Source organism: Atractosteus spatula (assembly GCF_055471065.1).
Source record: "Atractosteus spatula isolate fAtrSpa1 chromosome 10 unlocalized genomic scaffold, fAtrSpa1.hap1 SUPER_10_unloc_1, whole genome shotgun sequence".
NCBI classification, from domain to species: Eukaryota; Metazoa; Chordata; class Actinopteri; order Semionotiformes; family Lepisosteidae; genus Atractosteus; species Atractosteus spatula.
In genome coordinates this window covers 3254570-3278098 of record NW_028296612.1, presented here as the reverse complement: position 1 = coordinate 3278098, position 23529 = coordinate 3254570, and the positions used below count along the sequence as shown (strand labels likewise).

Below are 23529 nucleotides of genomic sequence, written 5' to 3'. Positions count from 1 at the left end.
CTGAATCACAATGTGTATCACTGACTGATCAATAACCAGCAATCACTGATCAATCAGAGCGCTAGAAAGATGGGTGGAGACAATCAGACAGGGTGAGGACAGGCTGATGAAGGGAGACCTAGAGAGAATAAATTCAGTAGATCATGAGATCAAGCGCTCACCTCTCTTTGGGGTTCGAGCAGTAGAGATCGTCTTTCTGGTAAACCCGTTCACAATGGAGAATTTACCCTCCTGCCCAGCCAGGATCACACAGAGTCTCGAACCCTGCACCAGGATGCGACACTTGTACTCGGGATCATTGCAGTTGTGCAGTGCGTAGTTCTCCACCACGCACACGTCCTCTGACCTCCCTCCACCTCTGGGGTCGAAGCGCACAATCACTGGAGCAGAGGAGTCCAACGGGAGACACAGGATGTTGGGAGTCTGACGTTTGCAGGATTCCTGAGGATCTGAGCACGAGCAGCAGAGACGAGAGACAGAGCAAAGAGCATATGTCAGCATGCGTAGGCTGCAAAGGAACAGATGGAATAAACCTATCACTTTATAACCCTCATATGATTTGTGAGTGAACACTGAGCTGTTAAGTCTAATTGACTCACCTCTGCCTTCAGCTACACCTGTGGTGACCACGAGCCCGGTGACACACACTGCAAAGAGAACATTCATTTTCAAGGAATTATCGACTAAAGCCAACTAAAAAACTTCAAAACAAAAGTGACTAAACAACTCTCCTGTATAGTAACCTGCTCACGAAAGTCTTAATTGGCACGCCTCCTCTGCTAACCCACAATGGAGGTCATAGCTGTTACTGATGACACAAAAACACACTGCTGCCATATTTATAGCATGCTCAGAGTGCAGCCTGAGCCATCTGGTCCCTGTCAAAGTTTGAGAAAGTAAAGTATGATCTCTGTTACGGGCACCTCACCAAGTGTGTCTACTTAAAGTCCAAAAAATGTATTTTACGACAATGGAGAAAAATGTTGTTTGTCAAAATATTGTCCCAAACAGGAAAAGTACTCATTCCTACTGTGAAGCCAGGCTCCAGATATTTTGTTGTGGTTTCTTCACTGGAGGTATAGTAGCCCTGGATATTAGTGGGGGTGCTACAAGCCAGCAGCCATATCCCCCTGCAGCTCCCAGCTGGCAGCCCCCCCCCCCCCCCCCCTGGAGCCCAGTAGGTGGGAGCCTGGCCAGTACCTGGAGGGGAGACTCCTGGGAAAAAACTAAGGCTGCTGCTGGGAGAGGGGTTAGTGGGGCCAGCAGGGGGCGCTCTCACCCTGCGGTCTGTGTGGGTCCTGATGCCCCAGTATAGTGACGGGGGACACTGGACTGTAAAAAATATTCCAGGGTGATGGGGCAGAGTGTTGGCTCTGTGGCTCAGGATCTGCGCCTGTTGCTGGTTCAAATCCCACGGCCGGCAGAGGAATCCTACTCCGCTGGGACCCCCGAGCGAGGCCCTTCACCCCAACTGCTCCAGGGGTGCCTTATAAATGGCTGACCCTGCGCTCTGACCCCCAGCTTGTCTCCCTGTCTGTGTCTCTCATGGAGAGCCAGCTGGGATCTGCAAAAAGACACATTCCTCATGCAAGACATTGTATAGGGCTGATAAAATGATCTTTTTCTGGGAAAGAGTAGGGGTGTTACCCCAGTGTCCTGGCCTGATTCCCCCCCTGGTCTTGACCCATCATGGCCTCCTAATCACCCCCCTCTCTGAACTGGCTCCATCCCTCTGCTCTCCTCCCCACTGAGAGCTGCTGTGTGCTGAGCGGACTGGAGCATCATCCAGGTGGGGGCTGCACACTGGGGGGGGGGGGCTGGAGGGGATCCCCCTGACCTGGGAAGAGCTCTGAGTGGAGGGGTCCAGCAAGGCGCTATAGAAGCGTAAGCAATTATTACTAACACGTCAGTTTAATGATTACCACAATACCACAGAGCACAGTTCTGTTAACGCTACCAGACACGCCTGTTTTCCAGAAGAAGACCAGAGTTCGCAAAGGGAGGTTACTCACATGTTGACAAAACTCGGTCTTTCTGGACGCAAGATCCTGACCGCCTACACCCAGCTGAGAAGCTATTGGAACAGACACGTGCTCTCTGTGAAGCGCAGGCCAGCTGAAACCCAGCCCGGCGTTGTGGTTGAGATACGTGATAAAGAGAACGTTTCCCCTGGCCGATCTCAGTCTCCTGCGGAAAACAAAGCAAAACCAGCGCCCGCCAGGACAGCTCTGAGCAGAGAAACTCGAGTTTGAGTCGAAAGTGTCGCCAAAACCCTCCACTGTCCGCTGATGATGATCACGTCAAAAATACAGTGTTCCAGCAGACGGGGGCGATTTTACAGTCCCGATCTCCTTAGCAGCCCGTCCAGTGCGAAGACTGCTCGTCGTTAGCTCCGAGCTCTGTGCACTGTCACGCCCGCCAGCGAGCGGAGATCATCTCGCAGAAGAGCTGACCAGCACCAGCAGCGGGTTAATCATAATCATCACAGGCGCTAACCCACCAGCACACGCTCCGCCGTTTAACCATCCAGACCCGCTTCCCGCTGCTCGGGAGTGAGTCTGCTCCCTGAGACATTCCTAAACCTGGTGTCACCTACACATACGGCGTTCATACTGCTTGGGACCGGAGCGGCTGTTTGTCTCTGACCCCGAGCGAGACGCGCCCAAGCGAGGAGGAACGTTCTCTGTGCGCATCCGGGACATTTCCTCGCTGTGCAGAAAGGCCGAGGTCATCAGGCAGGGGTTTCATGAAACAGCTTGGCCATACTCTCGGTAACAGGCGGTAACACACACACTCACACACCCTGGACAGGACACCAGTCCATCACAGGACACACACTCACAGGACTGGTGTCCTGTCCAGGGTGTGTGAGTGTGTGTGTGTGTCATGTGATGGACTGCTGTCCTGTCCAGGGTGTGTGTGTGTGTGTGTGTGTCCTGTGATGGACTGGTGTCCTGTCCAGGGTGTGTGAGTGTGTGTGTGTGTACTGTGATGGACTGGTGTCCTGTCCAGGGTGTGTGAGTGTGTGTGTGTGTGTGTGTGTCCTGTGATGGACTGGTGTCCTGTCCAGGGTGTGTGAGTATGTGTGTGTCCTGTGATGGACTGGTGTCCTGTCCAGGGTGTGTGAGTGTGTGTGTGTGTGTGTGTGTGTGTCCTGTGATGGACTGGTGTCCTGTCCAGGGTGTGTGAGTATGTGTGTGTCCTGTGATGGACTGGTGTCCTGTCCAGGGTGTGTGAGTGTGTGTGTGACCTGTGATGGACTGCTGTCCTGTCAAGGGTGTGTGAGTGTGTGTGTGACCTGTGATGGACTGCTGTCCTGTCCAGGGTGTGTGAGTGTGTGTGTGTGTGTCATGTGATGGACTGCTGTCCTGTCCAGGGTGTGTGTGTGTGTGTGTGTGTGTGTGTCCTGTGATGGACTGGTGTCCTGTCCAGGGTGTCTGAGTGTGTGTGTCCTGTGATGGACTGGTGTCCTGTCCAGGGTGTGTGAGTGTGTGAGTGTGTGTCCTGTGATGGACTGGTGTCCTGTCCAGGGTGTGTGAGTGTGTGTGTGTGTCCTGTGATGGACTGGTGTCCTGTCCAGGGTGTGTGAGTGTGTGTGTGTCCTGTGATGGACTGGTGTCCTGTCCAGGGTGTGTGAGTGTGTGTGTGTCCTGTGATGGACTGGTGTCCTGTCCAGGGTGTGTGAGTGTGTGTGTGTCCTGTGATGGACTGGTGTCCTGTCCAGGGTGTGTGAGTGTGTGTGTGTCCTGTGATGGACTGGTGTCCTGTCCAGGGTGTGTGAGTGTGTGTGTGTGTCCTGTGATGGACTGCTGTCCTGTCCAGGGTGTGTGTGTGTGTGTGTGTGTGTGTGTCCTGTGATGGACTGGTGTCCTGTCCAGGGTGTCTGAGTGTGTGTGTCCTGTGATGGACTGGTGTCCTGTCCAGGGTGTGTGAGTGTGTGAGTGTGTGTCCTGTGATGGACTGGTGTCCTGTCCAGGGTGTGTGAGTGTGTGTGTGTGTCCTGTGATGGACTGGTGTCCTGTCCAGGGTGTGTGAGTGTGTGTGTGTCCTGTGATGGACTGGTGTCCTGTCCAGGGTGTGTGAGTGTGTGTGTGTCCTGTGATGGACTGGTGTCCTGTCCAGGGTGTGTGAGTGTGTGTGTGTGTCCTGTGATGGACTGGTGTCCTGTCCAGGGTGTGTGAGTGTGTGTGTGTCCTGTGATGGACTGGTGTCCTGTCCAGGGTGTGTGAGTGTGTGTGTGTGTGTCCTGTGATGGACTGGTGTCCTGTCCAGGGTGTGTGTGTGTCCTGTGATGGACTGGTGTCCTGTCCAGGGTGTGTGAGTGTGTGTGTCCTGTGATGGACTGGTGTCCTGTCCAGGGTGTGTGAGTGTGTGTGTGTCCTGTGAGGAATCAGGTGACTATCGGAGCAGGTTCCTCCAACAGAGGCGTACAGTAGCCACAATAAAGGAGAATAAACAAGTTCTGGGGTCAAAACATTCCGTCAGCTTAGGAGAATTGTTCTCGGCTCGGCGCCAGTTCAGCCGAACCGCGCCAGCGTGACAGGGAAACGTGTTCTCGCCGTGTTTTCATCCACCCGCCAAGGTGAGGAAATGTTTCAGTCCGGTTAGATAACCCAGCCCCGAGCCGCCAGGTTCTCAGACGTACTAAGAATCCCCTTTCAGGATTTCGGTGCACTGGGGTGGGGGGGGGCGCGCGTAGACTGCATTGGGGGCGACTTGCACCCCGGAAACTGCCCAAGGAGGGGACAACAGCCTTCATGAGAACAGCAGCCACCCAGTTCACACGACGCAAAAAAAAATAAAAAATAAAATAAAACTCATAAATATCTGGGGGTAATCGCGCTCGAACCCGAGTTTCGATCTCCTTTATTCTGCAGCGCCAGTCTGTGCCGCTCGTCAGACGTGCCTTATGTGTGACGGCGCGCTCCAGCGGTGACCAATACGCCCGCTCCACCCCCCTGATTTCAGGTTGGGATTTAAAATAAAAAACGACGCTGAACACCCAGCTGTGTCTGGAGAGGAGCCAGGGTATCAGGGCTTCAACCACAGGGCTGGGCAGCTTGTTCCCCACCCCCACCACCCTCTGTGTACAGGAGAGCCTCCTGTCCTGACTGGAGGAGCTCACCCAGCTGTGTCTGGAGAGAAGCCAGGGTATCGGCTTCAACCACACGGACTGGGTAGCTTGTTCCCCACCCCCACCCCCCTCTGTGTACAGAAGAGCCTCCTGTCCTGACTGGAGGAGCTCACCCAGCTGTGTCTGGAGAGAAGCCAGGGTATCGGCTTCAACCACAGGGCTGGGCAGCCTGTTCCCCACCCCCACCCCCCTCTGTGTACAGTAGAGCCTCCTGTCCTGACTGGAGGAGCTCACCCAGCTGTGTCTGGAGAGAAGCCAGGGTATCGGCTTCAACCACAGGGCTGGGCAGCCTGTTCCCCACCCCCACCCCCCTCTGTGTACAGTAGAGCCTCCTGTCCTGACTGGAGGAGCTCACCCAGCTGTGTCTGGAGAGAAGCCAGGGTATCGGCTTCAACCACAGGGCTGGGCAGCTTGTTCCCCACCCCCACCCCCCTCTGTGTACAGCAGAGCCTCCTGTCCTTACTGGAGGAGCTCACCCAGCTGTGTCTGGAGAGGAGCCCCAGGGTATCGGCTTCAACCACAGGGCTAGGCAGCCTGTTCCACACCCCCACCCCCCTCTGTGTACAGTAGAGCCTCCTGTCCTGACTGGAGGAGCTCACCCAGCTGTGTCTGGAGAGAAGCCAGGGTATCGGCTTCAACCACACGGACTGGGTAGCTTGTTCCCCACCCCCACCCCCCTCTGTGTACAGAAGAGCCTCCTGTCCTGACTGGAGGAGCTCACCCAGCTGTGTCTGGAGAGAAGCCAGGGTATCGGCTTCAACCACACGGACTGGGTAGCTTGTTCCCCACCCCCACCCCCCTCTGTGTACAGTAGAGCCTCCTGTCCTGACTGGAGGAGCTCACCCAGCTGTGTCTGGAGAGAAGCCGGGGTATCGGCTTCAACCACAGGGCTGGGCAGCTTGTTCCCCACCCCCACCCCCCTCTGTGTACAGTAGAGCCTCCTGTCCTGACTGGAGGAGCTCACCCAGCTGTGTCCGGAGAGAAGCCAGGGTATCGGCTTCAACCACAGGGCTTCTACAGCTTTTGACTCGGTGAAAGTGCTGTCAAATGGAAGCATGACACTGAGATATTTAGAGAATATGTATGGCGAACAAATCCGTTTTTGTCCGAAAGCTGCATTGTTAAAAGGGCAAATACTGCCACCTACTGGACAACTGCATATACTATCAGAGCAGCGAAGCAACTTGATAACATTCAGTTTAACCGGATTGACTCGTGATACTTTTTAGAATCTGCAAACATTAAAAGGTTTAAACTGTGGGAATAATACTAAAAATACTTCTACTACTAATAATAAGGGGTATGGAAATAAACTCGATACACAAACATTAACAAGGTAAACGAATTCAAACAGTCAAACAAATAAATAGTATATGGTACGGTTTAAGACGCAGGGGAGACGCCAATGTCTGAAATAATTCCACAAATTAATACAGCGCCCCCAACAGGCTGGGAGGACTGCGAGTGTGGTCACATGCGTGGTACAGAAGATGGAAAATGAGACAGACCTTCAACAAAATATAGATTTATTGAGAATATTCACAAACTATACAGACATTACAAGAGACATCACTGTTCACAGCCTATTTCTATACTGTTTAGACTGTGAGTCCCCGAGTCCAGACCTTAAACTTATAGGTGATTCAGGTCCTGCGAGATCTCTGTACACACTCTGTAGAACTCCGCTGTCAGTCCGTACGGCCTCTCTAGGGACCAGAGCTGTTTGATGACGACTCGCTCTGTTCTCGTCCTGGAAGACACCACAGGGAGAGGTCAGAGGTCACAGAGAGGTCATAGAGCATCGGGTTCAACAACATGGCTGGAAATGTTGTTCCACACCCCCACCACTCTTTGTGTCTATCTTACTGTAATAAACTGTCAGACGAGTACCACAGCAGATAACTTATATGTCATCACATCCCTCCAGTCAGTTGATCTCACACTCACCCTGGGCCTCAGTTTACTTGACATCAGAGCTCCTACAGGCAGGACTCTGGGCTCCTAGGATGTAAAAACACAGATCAGCGTCAGTGAGACAGCAGCGCTCTGCTCTGCTCTGAGCTGTGCTCTGTCTAAAGGGCTGTCAGGTGAATCTCCACTGTGTACATTCACAGAGAGCAGCTCTGATTCCCTGCAGACTGAGTGACTCCTGCAGAAGGTCATGACGTTTTCTCCTGCCTCTCCCAGCCCTGCTGTACACACTGACCTCCACACCTCTCTCCCTCTCTCACCTCGTCCTTTCTTCCTCCAGAGGACACAGGCGGCGACGGACAGCACCAGAGCCACAATCACGACCCCAGCGATGAGCCCAGTGTCCAGGTCGGGTTCCGGTTCTGTCAACACAGCAGGGGGGAAGAATGAGCCCGACTCCATGAGCTCTAGTTGGGAATGTGTGTCTGTGACTGTTTCTGGTGTGTGGTTTAATATCCTCTGAATCCTGTCTCTCTCTCTCCTCCTGCAGACTGCCCTGCTCTCCAGTCAGAAGTCTCTCTCTCTCTCACCTTGTCTCCTCCTGCAGACTGCCCTGCTCTCCAGTCAGGAGTCTCTCTCTCTCTCTCACCTTGTCTCCTCCTGCAGGCTGCCCTGCTCTCCAGTCAGGAGTCTCTCTCTCTCTCTCTCTCTCACCCCAGTCCACCTCCAGCCTGTTGTCCAGGCCGCTGTGCTGGACCCTGCAGGAGTAGCGGTGTCTCTCTCGGCGCTCCTCCTCCTCCTCGCTGAGCGCCAGGCTCTTCCTCAGCTGGTAGGTCCCGTCTCCGTTGGGCAGCACCTCCCCCCCTGTCAGCTCCTGCTCCGGGACGGGACGCCCGTCTCTCAGCAGGCTCAGCTCCAGGGCCCGGGGGTAGAAGCCGGTGGCCAGGCAGGTCACCTCCGTCCCCCCAGAGAGGGCGGATGTCTTCTGGAAGACCCGGACCCTGGGCTTGACTGCAGTGTGGGGGATTAGAGAGTTCGTTTGTGTAGAAAGTCAATCTTTTATGCCAGCAGGCAGTGCCGACTGCAATGCCTTGCTTGTGTCACATCAAGCCTGCTCATGCTGTAGTATGAGTAACCACAACAGAAACACCACCCCCAGTGACAGACCCATCACTCAGGCCGCTGGCGTGACAACGACATCAGGCAGGAGATCAATCCCACCTGCAGGTGTCACACTTCAATGTGAAAACCTACTAGTTTTGCCATCATATGACTCCTGCTCTTGCTACACTGTATCTGTTACCGGTTATGTTTCAGACCTGGATGCTGAGGTATAACATTCTGAATTTACTGGCTGTGTCTAGCCTACAGAAACACCTCACATCCCTTACACATCATTAACGCCCTGATCCCGCTGACTGCTGGGTGTGTCCACAGCCGTGCCGGGCAGTAAAGAGTGTATCTGGTCCACTTTGCTGTCTGCAGCATAGGAACATCATTAATCGATCAGAGGCTGACTGCGCTGGGACAGTAGACTGACGCTGGCTGAGGCTACAGAGTGAATGTCAAGTCTGAATGTTTCAGGACGCCTGTAGAGGAGACAAACACAAAAACTCAAGAGGCTGACCTCTCCTCATCAGCCTGCTCCTCTCCTGCTGCAGGTAGCTCTTCAGGACCCTCACACACAGGGGCTGGTAGAATGTATCCGTCATGAATTTATTTACTTGCAGCCACGCCTTGTCAATCACTACTTGTGGGATGAGAAGACTCCAGCTGTAGCTCTGCGTGTTGTAGACCAGGGCGTCCCGGCCGTCGTAGGCGTCCCAGCGACTGAACCGGGCCGACCCGTCATCGTCCAGCTCGCAGCCAGTGATCACCTGGTAGGTCCGGTGTCCTGCAACACCCAGATTGCCTGATTGATCCATCAAAGCCTTCACTGACCCAGCAAGCTTCTTGACTGCAAGATCTGCACATTTACTTTCTACTCAGAAGTTTTGGGATTGGGTCTGAGTGATGAACTACAGTAGTTAAAACACATTTAAGGGCTGAAGACAGCTGCACAGCTCAGATTGGTCCTGTAGTTCAGTCAGTTAAGGGTCTGACTGAGTAACTGAGAGCTGGAACAAACACCAGGACTGTGAGATCCAGGGTCAGGATTGGGACTCAGCCTCTGAGCAGCCAGTCCAGTCCAGTCCAGCCCTCAGATCAGCTACAGGTCCTGGGTTTCAGTCAGAGCTGGACAATGTCCCAGCACCACCTCGGAGATTCTGCTTGGGTTCAGTGTTGTCACAGTAGAATCTGCCCTTTTATCATCAGAGCAGAAGTAAGCAGAAATATCAGATGAGCTCCAGGTGCTCTTCCTGATCCTGTGTGGAGGGAGGGAGGGAGATTTCAGTCTCGTGAGGGTAATACACTCACCTCCTGTGTGGTTCAGGTGAGACATCAGGACCTGCAGCTTGTTTCTCATGCTGTTGTAGTAATGCTTCACTGTAGTAACCTTGCTGTCTGCTTCCTCGACCTCAGCGTCCGGGCGCCAGTGTCGTCGAGAGATCATCTTCCCGATGTCACTGTCGTAGTATTCCACCTGGACATCGTCCACCATCCCTACAACCACGAACTCCGGGAACTGGGCCTGTCCTGTCTGTAGAGTCCCGAAGTACCACAAGGAATGAGAGCCTGCAGACAGGACAAGGACAGGAGAGTGAGCTGGACAGTGTCCACCCTCCCCCTGACCGCTAACTCTGGGCCTGTCCTGTCTGTAGAGTCCAGAGGCCCCACAGGCAGTGAGAGTCTGGGGACAGGACAAGGACAGGAGAGTGAGCTGGACAGTGTCCACCCTCCCCCTGACCGCTAACTCTGGGCCTGTCCTGTCTGTAGAGTCCCGAAGTACCACAAGGAATGAGAGCCTGCAGACAGGACAAGGACAGGAGAGTGAGCTGGACAGTGTCCACCCTCCCCCTGACCGCTAACTCTGGGCCTGTCCTGTCTGTAGAGTCCAGAGGCCCAACAGGCAGTGAGAGTCTGGGGACAGGACAAGGACAGGAGAGTGAACTGGACAGTGTCCACCCTCCCCCTGACCGCTAACTCTGGGCCTGTCCTGTCTGTAGAGTCCAGAGGCCCCACAGGCAGTGAGAGTCTGGGGACAGGACAAGGACAGGAGAGTGAGCTGGACAGTGTCCACCCTCCCCCTGACCGCTAACTCTGGGCCTGTCCTGTCTGTAGAGTCCAGAGGCCCCACAGGCAGTGAGAGTCTGGGGACAGGACAAGGACAGGAGAGTGAGCTGGACAGTGTCCACCCTCCCCCTGACCGCTAACTCTGGGCCTGTCCTGTCTGTAGAGTCCAGAGGCCCCACAGGCAGTGAGAGTCTGGGGACAGGACAAGGACAGGAGAGTGAGCTGGACAGTGTCCACCCTCCCCCTGACCACTAACTTTTTGAACTATAAATGTGGTGCGGACAGCTGTATTTTAGTTTTAGTCGGGCGGTTTCACAAACGGGCGCCACCTAGTGGTCAATAAGCAAAGGAGCGCTTCCATGAGTTTGTGATCGATGTCCACACCCGGACAGGTGGACCGCCAGCTAACCCACCAGTCACTGGAGACTGGAGACTGATGATGTCTCTCCAGGGCACATGGAAATCAGGAAGAACCCATTTCTGTTGCTTTTTGTGCTGACGGACAAGCGCACCTCCGGCTCACCGCCCTACAGACAACTGGTTTTCAGACAGGAGGGAAAAAGTCACAGAGAGACTTCGAAAACGACTGAGAAGAGCAGGCACGTGTTCATTTCACATCAGCATTACAGTATTAATGGTGTCAGGAATCGCGCTCGGGGTCTCTGGCTCCACCGCGCACAGGAGACGGGCGCCGGAGGACAAACAGAAAGCGAAAGAGAGACTTGAGACTCGTTTCTTTCAGAAATAAAACACGTCCCTCACCCGCCCAGACCAGCTCGCCGCAGCAGAGAAGAAACAGCGCGGAGGGCTTCATGACTCCGGCGTGAAGGAGGAGGAGGAGGAGAGCTCAGCCGGGCTCAGGGGAGGCAGTTTGTCTGCTGTGCTGAAATATTTGTGTCCTTTTGATCACACAGCAGCTAGTCCTCGACTTCCTGGTCTTGTCACTTGCTCACCAGTCCCAGTCAGCAGGAGGGGCGAGTCAGCAGTTACCGGGCAGAAACACCTCCGCCGCTTCACAGAAATGCACTTCCTGCACCTTACCGCGCGTCCCGGACTGCAGAGCCGTCTTTGCGAAGCGATGTATCGGAGAAAGACACGGGGAAAGGTTTTCCAAGTTAATGTCAAGCACATGCACATGCTTTATGAGATAAACACGCAGGTGGTAGCGGCAGTTTGCTTTTGCACAAAGGCGCAGACACGAACAAGTCGCCCCCTGATACTGAACGGGTGAGGTGCTGGCTCTGTCAGCACCTCGATGTCAGCGACGCCGTGTTGAGAAAGGCAGAGTCATAAACAAGGAGAAACGTTTCAGGGGGGGGGGGGGGGAAACCAACACGTTTTATTTCCTTAGAATCATCAGAAACTAAACAGTTACTGACAAATAATTCCTCTCTCCCCCGAGTTATATCCTGACTTGCGCGGTTTCTCATTAAGACAGAGGCTTCTGTGGAGTGACCGACCCCGGGCGGACAGAAGACCCGTCTTCACACGGAGTGAGCGGTCTGATCCTCACAGCGGCGGAGTCTCAGCTCCGGGCGACGCTCGGCCGTTAGTTTCTTGGGGTGATACTCGACTCTGGCTGAAAATTCGACCCCCATGTGCAGCATATTGTCAAAACATCTTTTTTTTTTCACCTCAGAAATACCGCTCGACTGCGCCCTATGCTGTCACTGACTGTGGCTGAAGAGCTGATCAACACATTTGTGTTCTCCCGGATGGACTGCTGTAGTGCTCCACTCGCTGGGGGTATCTAAATCTACTCTGAACAAACTCCGGTAGGTCCAAACCTCAGCAGCCAGAATCCTGACCAGGTCTGGTGCAAGTGTTCACATTACTCCTGTCCTGGAGTCCCTGCACTGGCTTCCAGACTTTAAAATCCTCCTGCTCACCTATAGGGCTCTGCGTGGCTGGGCACCCCAGTACCTGTCTGAGCTATCATCGCCCTGCTCCCCACCTCGCAACCTTCGCTCCTCTGACTCTGCTCTCCTGTCTGTCCCCCCAAGCCCGTCTACACTCTGGGGGTGACAGGACCTTCTCCTGCTGCGCCAACCAAGCTCTGGAACTCTCTCCCCCAGGATATCAGAGAGCCCCCTTCTCTCAGCTCCTTCAGATCCAGACTCCAAACCCTCTTCTTCAGAAGAGCCTTTCCTGAACTGGTCTCATCCTTCACCCCTCTGCTGCTCTCAGTACCACCACCCCGGTCTCCTCTGTGTGCTGTCATTGTGTCTTATCCTGTGTATTCTCCTTATTTATTGTTGTGGTCATCCTGTAAAGCGCTGTGAAGGCGCTATATAAAATAAAGTTGATCATGATGATTATTATTATTTTCGCTTTCAAACCGAGGCCCGCGCGCTGGCCCGGGGGGGGGGGGGCAAAGCGCCCTCGCGTGCGCCCCCTCTCGCGAGAACACGGTGAGGCTAGCGCGGGCGGGGGCCGGGGGGCCGCAGTGCGCAGGCGTGCAGACAATGATCGACTTCTTCCGTCTATCTTCGAACGGGCGGGACTCAAAACGATCGCTCCGACATCGACTGCAGGCTGTCCACACACCAGAGTCTGGTCCGCCGCAACTGACTCGTCGACAGTATGCAAACGAGCGAAGAAAAGCAGGCCCACAGCGAAAGATAAGATCATCAAGGATCTCCGTCCACACTCTGCAGAGTCCCTCTCTCGGTCCGTACGGCCTCTCTAGGGACCAGAGCTGTTTGATGACGACTCGCTCTGTTCTCGTCCTGGAAGACACCACGGGGAGAGGTCAGAGGTCACAGAGAGGTCAAAGAGCATCGGGTTCAACAACGTGGCTGGAAATGTTGTTCCACACCCCCACCACTCTTTGTGTCTATCTTACTGCAATAAACTGTCAGACAAGTACCACACCAGATAACTTATATGTCATCACATCCCTCCAGTTAGTTGATCTCATACTCACCCTGGGCCTCAGTGTACTTGACATCAGAGCTCCTACAGGCAGGACTCTGGGCTCCTAGGATGTAAAAACACAGATTGGCGTCAGTGAGACAGCAGCGCTCTGCTCTGCTCTGAGCTGTGCTCTGTCTAAAGGGCTGTCAGGTGAATCTCCACTGTGTACATTCACAGAGAGCAGCTCTGATTCCCTGCAGACTGAGTGACTCCTGCAGAAGGTCATGACGTTTTCTCCTGCCTCTCCCAGCCCTGCTGTACACACTGACCTCCACACCTCTCTCCCTCTCTCACCTCGTCCTTTCTTCCTCCAGAGGACACAGGCGGCGACGGGCAGCACCAGAGCCACAATCAGGACCCCGATCACGACCCCAGCGATGAGCCCAGTGTCCAGGTCGGGTTCCGGTTCTGTCAACACAGCAGGGGGGAAGAATGAGCCCGACTCCATGAGCTCTAGTTGGGAATGTGTGTCTGTGACTGTTTCTGGGGTGTGGTTTAATATCCTCTCTCTCTCTCTCACCCCAGTCCACCTCCAGCCTGTTGTCCAGGCCGCTGTGCTGGACCCTGCAGGTGTAGCGGTGTCTCTCTCGGCGCTCCTCCTCCTCCTCGCTGAGCGCCATGCTCTTCCTCAGCTGGTAGGTCCCGTCTCCGTTGGGCAGCACCTCCCCCCCCGTCAGCTCCTGCTCCGGGACGGGACGCCCGTCTCTCAGCAGGGTCAGCTCCAGGGCCCGGGGGTAGAAGCCGGTGGCCAGGCAGGTCACCTCCGTCCCCCCAGAGAGGGCAGATGTCTTCCGGAAGACCCGGACCCTGGGCTTGACTGCAGTGTGGGGGATTAGAGAGTTCGTTTGTGTAGAAAGTCAATCTTTTATGCCACCAGGAAGCAACTACTGCAATACCTTGCTTGCAGGTATTTTGACTGTCTTTAGAAGGAAAAAGATTTTAACTGCACTTATTTTAGCTGTCATACAACTCCTGCGCTGGCTACACTGTATCAGTTACCGGTTATATTTCAGATTTCCTCTAAGATCTAGATGCTGAGCTGTAATGCCCTGAGGTTTCTGTGTATGACAGGGTTTAGCCTACAGAAACACTTTGCATGTCTTTCACATCGCTGACAGCCTGATTCCACTGACCGCTGGGTGTGACCACAGCCGTGTAGCCACAGCCAGAAAACAGGCAGTGAAAAAGGGTGTTTGCACTATCTGGTCCACTTTGCTGTCTGCTTCTACATCATCAATCGATCGATCAGAGGCTGACTGCGCTGGGACAGCAGACTGACGCTGGCTGAGGGCTACAGAGCGAATGTCAAGTCTGAATGTTTTAGGACGCCTGTAGAGGAGACAAACACAAAAACTCAAGAGGCTGACCTCTCCTCATCAGCCTGCTCCTCTCCTGCTGCAGGTAGCTCTTCAGGACCCTCACACACAGGGGCTGGTAGAATGTATCCGTCATGAATTTATTTACTTGCAGCCACGCCTTGTCAATCACTACTTGTGGGATGAGAAGACTCCAGCTGTAGCTCTGCGTGTTGTAGACCAGAGCGTCCCGGCCGTCGTAGGCGTCCCAGCGACCGAACCGGGCCGACCCGTCATCGTCCAGCTCGCAGCCGGCGATCCTCTGGTAGGTCCGGTGTCCTGCAACACCCAGATTGCCTGATTGATCAATCAAAGCCCTAACTGACCCAGCAACTTCTTGACTGCAAGATCTGCACATTTACTTTCTACTCAGAAGTTTTTGATTGGGTCTGAGTTAAAACACTAAAACACTAGTTAAAACACATTTAAGGGATGAAAAGAGCTGCACAGCTCAGATTGGTCCTGTAGTTCAGTCAGTTAAGGGTCTGACTGAGTAACTGGCAGCCCAGTGTGTGATCTCCTGTCCCAGCCTGAGGAACAGTGAGTCTGTCTCCCAATAATGCACCAGCCGCCTACAGAATATGTCAATATTTTATAATATGTCTTTGTTGTAAATGTCTGTAACATGTCTGTAGATTTTATTTTACTTCTATTTTTGGTTTTGTTTAATGTAAATATCATTACTTTCATTTGCTTTGGCAACACTGATCGTACCCATCGGTCATGCTAATAAAGCACCTGGAATTGAATTGAATTGAAACTGAGAGCTGGGCTGGAACAAACACCAGGACTGTGAGATCCAGGGTCAGGATTGGGACTCAGCCTCTGAGCAGCCAGTCCAGTCCAGTCCAGCCCTCAGATCAGCTACAGGTCCTGGGTTTCAGTCAGAGCTGGACAATGTCCCAGCACCACCTCGGAGATTCTGCTTGGGTTCAGTGTTGTCACAGTAGAATCTGCTCTTTTATCATCAGAGCAGAAGTAAGCAGAAATATCAGATGAGCTCTCACCTCTCACCTACGATCTGAACCTCACAGTGCCTTCTTTCTGACCAAAAACCCAAACACACATTGAAATCCACCTCTACCTCACATGTCAAAAGCTCACTCCCCATCATTTCTATCCTTTATCTCATTCTGTTGATGCCTGTTTTTGCCCATCTGATGTTGTTTTGCACTCTGTCTGTTGTCGTGTTGCACACTGCCTGTTGTCGTTTTGCACTCTGCCTGTTGTCCTGTTGCACACTGCCTGTTGTCATGTTGTACACTGCCTGTTGTTGTTTTTGCACACTGCCTGTTGTCGTGTTGCACTCTGCCTGCTGTCGTTTTTGCACTCTGCCTGTTGTCATTTTTGTACACTGCCTGTTGTCGTTTTGCACTCTGCCTGTTGTCGTGTTGTACACTGCCTGTTGTCATTTTGCACTCTGCCTGTTGTCGTGTTGTACACTGCCTGTTGTCATTTTTTTGCACACTGCCTGTTGTCATTTTGCACACTGCCTGTTGTCATGTTGCACATTGCCTGTTGTCATGTTGCACATTGCCTGCTGTCTCTGTCTTTCTTTTCTGATACAATTGTATTGCTGTTGTTTTGTACTACTTATCGTCTGAGAGCTGGCTCAATAGCATTTCGTTATACCATCTACCTGTATGTGAGTATAATGACAATGAACTTGAGCCCCAGGTGCTCTTCCTGATCCTGTGTGGAGGGAGGGAGGGAGATTTCAGTCTCGTGGGGGTAATCCACTCACCTCCTGTGTGGTTCAGGTGAGACATCAGGACCTGCAGCTTGTTTCTCATGCTGTTGTAGTAATGCTTCGCTGCAGTAACCTTGCTGTCTGCTTCCTCGACCTCAGCGTCCGGGCGCCAGTGTCGTCGAGAGATCATCTTCCCGATGTCACTGTCGTAGTATTCCACCTGGACATCGTCCACCATCCCTACAACCACGAACTCCGGGAACTGGCTCGGTCCGGTTGTGAGAGTCAGGAAGTACCACAGGGAGTGAGAGTCTGGGGACAGGACAAGGACAGGAGAGCGAGCTGGACAGTGTCCACCCTCCCCCTGACCGCTAACTCTGGGCCTGTCCTGTCTGTAGAGTCCAGAGGCCCCACAGGCAGTGAGAGTCTGGGGACACAAGGACAGGAGAGTGACAGGACAAGGACAGGAGAGCGAGCTGGACAGTGTCTACCCTCCCCCTGACCGCTAACTCTGGGCCTGTCCTGTCTTTAGAGTCCAGAGGCCCCACAGGCAGTGAGAGTCTGGGGACACAAGGACAGGAGAGTGACAGGACAAGGACAGGAGAGTGAGCTGGACAGTGTCCACCCTCCCCCTGACCGCTAACTCTGGGCCTGTCCTGTCTGTAGAGTCCAGAGGCCCCACAGGCAGTGAGAGTCTGGGGACACAAGGACAGGAGAGTGACAGGACAAGGACAGGAGAGTGAGCTGGACAGTGTCCACCCTCCCCCTGACCGCTACCTCTGGGCCCTGGGTCTGTCCAGCTGCGAGAGTGACTTGTGACAGGCCAAGACTGTTCATCTCAGATCTGCCATCACGTGAGGTCTTCTATCGTCTTATATCACAGACCTTACACAGGGTATTTTAATCCAGTCGCTGTTGATTTCAAACTCAGCTCTGCTGGGGGGGGGCATTATAATATGATCGGTTTTCCTTACTAGTTAACGCACCGGATGGATTTAAACCTCCAATACTCGGAGCCCAACACTGCCTGCTGTGAGAGATCTGAACGATCACAAGGAGAGATGCCCCTCCGTATCTGCTGAGTCGATTGTAAACATCCCGGAGCCTCTTTTAACCGGATCAGAAATCTGGCTATATCGCAAAAAAAAACAACAAATACGTCCCCCTAGAGCCGCGTGCCAGTGTTGCAGCGCACTGAGTGGGCAAGTGGGTCGTGTTTATTTTTGAACAGGGCACAAAGCGGCGCTTGTATCTCCTGCGTGGGGGACATGCAGGTGAAACGTGACGATTGATCATCATCGATTCATCATTTTAGGAGTGGACTATTTTTTTCTTTTTTTTTTAAATCAAGCGCGGACTCGCGTAAAAGAGACCAGGACGTGTCGGACCGTGGCCATTGGGTGTGTAAATGGCCCGAGAAGTGTTTTTCCCCCCCCACCCCCCTTCTTTCTTGAAAGCCCTTAACGTGCGGCAGAGTGGCGCCCGAAAAGGCTTCTGTTTGCAAACCCCTCGTCCGCCGTCCACCCCCGCTTAACAAAACGGCCGGAAGGGAGCCGTGACGCGCTGGTTTCACGGACACGGCGAGATCTCCTGGCGCGACTTTAAATTTTAATGTCGCCGGGAATCGCGCTCGGGGGTCTCTGGCTCCACCGCGCACAGGAGACGGGCGCCGGAGGACAAACAGAAAGCGAAAGAGAGACTTGAGACTCGTTTCTTTCAGAAATAAAACACGTCCCTCACCCGCCCAGACCAGCTCGCCGCAGCAGAGAAGAAACAGCGCGGAGGGCTTCATGACTCCGGGGAGGAGGAGGAGGAGAGCTCAGCCGGACTCAGGGGGGACCGTCTGTGAGGACGCTCAGAGTCTGGGGTCACTGGTGACTGTACCACACATGTCACCGCATTCTTGTTTTTTTTTACAGCTGCATTGTAACAGTCCCAGCCAATGGCAGCCGGCGCGTCAGTCGTTCACCAGGAAGGTTAACACTTTAAAAAAAAAAAGAATTATTCAACGTATAAAGAATTTTCCAGTACAACTACAACCAGAGGATGGAAAACAGGTACAAGAGAAAAAAAAAAACACAAACAGAAAAAAAACAAGCATTTAACCGCCAGAGGTGACGAAGTAAATGATGTGATTAACTTGTATTTGTTACATCTCTTCCTATGTCTTCCTCGCTTTGGTTTTTAGAGTTTTTAGAGAATTTCAAGAGTGTTTCAGCTCCACCTCAGAAGTACCGAAAAGGGGAGGATTACTAGACCCTTGTGATTTATGGGTGTGAAATTCACCCAGAATGACTAATACATTGACTAGAAATAACTGCTCTTTTTTCCCCCAATTTTCTGTGAAACGGTACGATAAAATATCAGAATATTTTCTGTTTAACACTTGTTTAACACTGTTAAACAACGTGTTTAACACGTTTAACACTTGTCGTCATCCACACACACACACACAAAGAGATGTTATGTGAGGTTTCAGCCCCCGTCGCAAACAATATTAAAATACCGTTTGTAATAAATGGTTAATGATTATAACGTTATTGATATGCATCAAGACGAAGTGGTCCGGGAGGGCAGCGTGTGAGTTATTTCACGCGTGGGCGCGCTATGATGAACAGGCTGGATAGGAGTCTATCCGGTCCGGTCATCAAACTCATCAATGAATTTCCAAAGGGGGGAGGTTTCCACAAAAACAGGGACATTTATCAGTGAAGTTTTGGAGTATCGTGCCTGAACCCCCATACTGTATGGCACGGATTCAAACGTGCTCGGAGATCCAGCCTTGTGCTGTAGCTAGCACCCCCTTTCTTTGATATTACGACATATTACTTCACCGACAAAAACCCCCTGGATGATGCTCCAGTCCGCTCAGCACACAGCAGCTCTCAGTGGGGAGGAGAGCAGAGGGATAGAGCCAGTTCAGAGAGGGGGGTGATTAGGAGGCCATGATGGGTCAAGACCAGGGGGGGAATTAGACCAGGAAACTGGGGTGACACCCCTACTCTTCTCCAGAGACACCCTGGGATTGTTAATGGGCACAGAGAGTCAGGACCTCGGTTTTACGTCTCATCCGAAGGACGTCGCCTGTTTACAGTCCAGTGTCCCCCGTCACTATACTGGGGCAGCAGGACCCACACAGACCGCAGGGTGAGAGCGCCCCCTGCTGGCCCCACTCACCCCTCTCCCAGCAGCAGCCTCAGCTCTCCCAGGAGTCTCCCCTCCAGGTACTGGCCAGGCTCACACCTGCTGGGCTCCAGTGGGGGGGGCTGCCAGCTGGGAGCTGCAGGGGGATATGGCTGCTGGCTTGTATGTAAGACCTGTATCACCTTTTAAGTATTAAGCTGTTTTTTTTTTAAAAAAAAGGCTTGTATTTCGTGTTTAGCGACGTCACTGTTCCGCAGTGTAAGGTTCAGGTGTTTATTATAGCCGTTTGAAAAAGCGTGCCGTTGGTCAGGGGGCCGTATACGTTATCAGGGAGTTGACTTAAACGTCTCTAAAAGTTTCGTGCCAAGATAAGCACCCGGGTCCCGCTGCCGTCTCTTAAGCGTCTCTCGCCACGGCGATGTTTTTTTTTAAAAAAAAAAACTGGTTTATGTTTTGGGTCGTGTTGAAAATGCGCCGTAGCAGCCGAGGAAAAGTTTCCAAAATAAAAAAATGGACGGGTTCGGGGGGGTAGGATCATCGCTATCCGCTTGCTGGAAACCCGAAGGGGTAATATCTCTGGAAACCCTACCGTTTTTTGGGGGTCATTTTTGAGAAAATAAACTTTAAAAAAAAAAAAAGGCTCCCCGGACTGGGAGGTCGCGCACGGCGCTCATGGGAGTTGTAGTTCTTACGGCCAAGGGAATGTTTCGCGCGGATGCGTTTCCATCGCCTTATCCCAGTAGCAACAGCTGTGATCGCTGGGAAATTCATCAATTGGATCGATCAAATTCGCGGATCCGCCCCGCCGCGCTTGGCCTCCGAGGCGGCAGGGGGCGCTCGCACGGCCGCGGGGGGGGGGGGAGGGGCGCGCAGCCCTCCCCCCCCCTCCTCTCCCCCAGGCGGAAGTAGGAAGTAGGCGTTTTCAACTCGGACTTCCGGAACATGGCGGCCCGCTGCGGCGGTTTCTGAAGGCGAGGTGCGAGTTCTGTCCTTGTCAGGCGTTGAAGGTCTTCATATTCTTCCGCTCTCCTGTCCCCTCGACTCCGCGGAACGGTTCTCTTTCCCCGTGGGTCCCGCTTAGTGTACGGGGCTCCTCCAGTGTCGCGGGCGGTCGCGAAAGAGGACACCAGACCGGGTTCCAGGCGAGAGACGGGCCTTTCGCCTGTCCCGGCCGCTGGAGAGATACAGGGGTGTTTTCACGTTGTGTCCGGAGAGAAGCCGGGGTGATCGGCTCCAGCAACAGGGCTGGGCAGCTTGTTCCCCACCCCCGCCCCCCTCTGTGTACAGAAGCGCCTCCCGTATTTACATTCCCACATGAGAACCGTGTCGTGATTAGGTTGTTTATTCTGAAAAAAAAAATGTGTTTCTCTCTCTTTTCTAGTGCAGGATATCTGTTTGCCTTCTCTGTTGTGTTGTATTATGTCTGTATTGTCCGTAGCCTATGTGGACATGGGGTTAAAACCGAGACCAGGAGACACCTCTTTACACAGAGGGGGGGTGGGGGTGGGGAACAGGCTGCCCTGACATGTTGCTGAAGCTTCTCTCCAGACACAGCTGGATGAGATCTTTGGGCCAGTTCTCTAATACAAAGCAGGCCAGGGGGCAGAGTGGTCAGTATCGCTGCCTCAGAGCTCTGGGGTCCTGGGTTCAGGTTGGGACCTGTGGAGTTTGCATGTTCTCCCAGAGTTTGTGTGGGTTTCCTCCCAGAGTCCAAAAACGTTTGTGAGTGTGTGTGTCCTGTGATGGACTGGTGTCCTGTCCAGAGTGTGTGTCCTGTAATGGACTGGTGTCCTGTCCAGGGTGTGTGTGTGTGTGTGTGTGTGATGGACTGCTGTCCTGTCCAGGGTGTGAGTGTGTGTGTGTGTCCTGTGATGGACTGGTGTCCTGTCCAGGGTGTGTGTGTGTGTCCTGTGATGGACTGCTGTCCTGTCCAGGGTGTGTGAGTGTGTGTGTCCTGTGATGGACTGGTGTCCTGTCCAGGGTGTGTGAGTGTGTATGTGTCCTGTGATGGACTGGTGTCCTGTCCAGGGTGAGCCCTGCCTTGTGCCTGTTGCTTGCTGGGACAGACTCCGCTCCCTTGTGATCTGAGCTGTTAAGAAAGCCGATGGATAGAAATCAGGTCAGGTGTCTGTGCCTCCCTCTGAGCTGTTCTGGTGTTCTGACCCGATCGGTGCGGCCGGACTGACGCTCTTCCCGTCTGATCGCAGCGGACAGCGATGTGGCGCCCAGCTCGCCGCGTCCCCCTGGGGGCGCTGTGGGGGCGGCCGGCCCACGACCTGCCGACCTCCCGGGCCGCGCCCACCCCGGACCGAGGCCGGGCGGAGAAGCAGAAGAGGAGGCGGGAGAGGGAGCAGGCCGTCCTGGCAGACTGCACCACGGTGAGCCAGCGAGCGAGGGAGGGAGGGGCGGGGCTCATTGCCCACAGGGCTGTCTTGTTCCCCACCCCTACCCCCCTCTGTGTACAGAAGAGCCCCCTGTCCTGACTGGAGGAGCTCACCCAGCTGTGTCTGGAGAGATGCCAGGGTATCGGCTTCAACCACAGGGCTGGGCAGCTTGTTCCCCACCCCCACCCCCCCTCTGTGTACAGAAGCGCCTCCTGCCCTGAGCCCTGTACACTCTTGCCCCGTGGGGTGCGTTCCTCTGGGGGTGCTGCAGTCGCCCCGCAGGTTGTGAGGTCCTGGGTGTGGCGGCCCTGGCCTGCCGGCGCTCTGCCGGGTCGGGCGGAGGCCGGGACCGGTTCTGATCCTCCCTCTCGGCGGTGCTGTCTCCCGCCAGGGCGCCGGGGCGTCGGGGCCGCAGTGGACGGACAAGGAGAGGATGGTCTACACCGCGCCCACGCTGCCCGGAGAGAGGAAGGGTGAGGCAGGGCCTCGGAGCTGAGGGGGGGGAGAGTGTGAGAGAGGGAGAGAGAGAGGGTGTGTGAGAGAGGGAGAGAGTGTGAGAGAGGGAGAGAGAGAGGGTGTGTGAGAGAGGGAGAGAGAGAGGGTGTGTGAGAGAGGGAGAGAGAGAGGGTGTCTGAGAGTGAGAGAGTGTGTGACAGCGAGTGAGAGAGAGTGAGTGTGTGAGCGTTTTTGAGAGTGTGTGAGCATGTGTGTGACAGTGAGTGTGTGAGCGTGTTTGAGTGTGTGAGCGTGTGTGACAGTGAGTGTGTGAGCGTTTTTGAGAGTATGTGAGCATGTGTGTGACAGTGAGTGTGTGAGCGTGTTTGAGAGTGTGTGAGCATGTGTGAGAGTGAGTGTACGAGTGTGAGAGAGAGTGTGTGTGAGTGTGTGAGAGATTGAGTGTGTGTGACAGCGTGAGAGAGTGAGAGTGTGTGTGTAGGAGAGTGTGTGACCGTGTGTGTGTGAGAGAGTGTGTGAGAGAGTGTGTGACCGTGTGTGTGTGAGTGTGTGACCGTGTGTGACCGTGTGTGTGAGAGATTGAGTGTGTGTGACAGCGTGAGAGTGTGTGTGTAAGAGAGTGTGAGAGTGTGTGACAGTGTGTGAGAGAGTGTGTGTGAGAGAGTGTGTGACCGTGTGTGTGAGGGTCCACAGTGTCCCTGTGTGCTCTCTGATGACGGACCACTCTGCCCCTCTCTCAGACACCTCCAGCCCCCTGCCCCCGGCCTACAGCCCCCAGTACGTGGAGGCCTGCTGGTACCAGTGGTGGGAGAGAGAGGGCTTCTTCACCCCGGAGTACCAGGTGAGGAGGAGGAGAAGGGGTGGGATTCAGAGAGGGATGGATGAGGAAGGGTGTGAGTTTACAGTAGCGTGTGGTAGGACATTATCATTACTGTTACTTATTTTTATTATTATTGCTGCTGTAGTTTCTAATATTGTTCTTACTATTATTATTATTATTCTCGCTGCTGTTTTTATTATTATTATTGCTGCTGTAGTTGTTATTATATATACAGTATTATTATGGTTTCTGCTGTAATTATTATTATTTATATATACAGTATTATTATTGTTGTTGTTGTTATTATTATTATTATTTATATATATACAGTAGTATCAGGGTTGCTGCTGTAGTTGTTATTATTTATATATTTATACAGTGTAATTATGGTTGCTGCTGTAGTTGTTATTATTATTTATTTATATATACAGTGTTATCAGGGTTGCTGCTGTAGTTGTTATTATTATTATTATTTCTATATCCAGTATTACTGTGGTTGCTGCTGCTGTAGTTGTTGCTATTATACTGTATATGTTAGCGTCGTG

At 53.4% G+C, this 23529-nt stretch overlaps 2 protein-coding genes across 4 annotated transcripts in view; one reads left to right on the top strand and one right to left on the bottom strand.

Annotated features, from left to right (window-relative positions):
* Window positions 1-6648: 6648 nt before the first annotated feature.
* LOC148813450 (uncharacterized) lies at window positions 6649-18058 on the bottom strand. The gene is made up of 16 exons (XM_088907995.1): window positions 17921-18058; window positions 16235-16492; window positions 14503-14769; window positions 13656-13952; window positions 13430-13543; window positions 13146-13199; window positions 12910-12948; window positions 12559-12754; window positions 10239-10411; window positions 9901-9951; window positions 9464-9721; window positions 8673-8939; window positions 7760-8056; window positions 7366-7467; window positions 7082-7135; window positions 6649-6884 (listed from the first exon to the last, which is right to left on the bottom strand). Exons 1-15 carry the CDS (start codon window positions 17970-17972, stop codon window positions 7095-7097), a joined length of 2466 nt encoding a protein of 821 aa, XP_088764121.1. The 5' UTR covers window positions 17973-18058; the 3' UTR covers window positions 6649-6884; window positions 7082-7094.
* A 2167-nt stretch (window positions 18059-20225) lies between these two features.
* Window positions 20226-23529, top strand: part of vars2 (valyl-tRNA synthetase 2, mitochondrial) — a 29006-nt gene continuing 25702 nt past the window's right edge. For 2 of the 3 annotated variants that reach the window (XM_088908223.1, XM_088908221.1), the window contains exons 1-4: window positions 20226-20300; window positions 21532-21702; window positions 22100-22181; window positions 22905-23005. In XM_088908223.1, the coding sequence (XP_088764349.1) occupies window positions 21541-21702; window positions 22100-22181; window positions 22905-23005 (345 nt within the window). In that variant the 5' untranslated portion in view covers window positions 20226-20300; window positions 21532-21540. Of the gene's footprint in view, window positions 20332-21531; window positions 21703-22099; window positions 22182-22904; window positions 23006-23529 lie in introns of all 3 variants that reach the window. The other variant, XM_088908222.1, reaches the window with a different exon arrangement.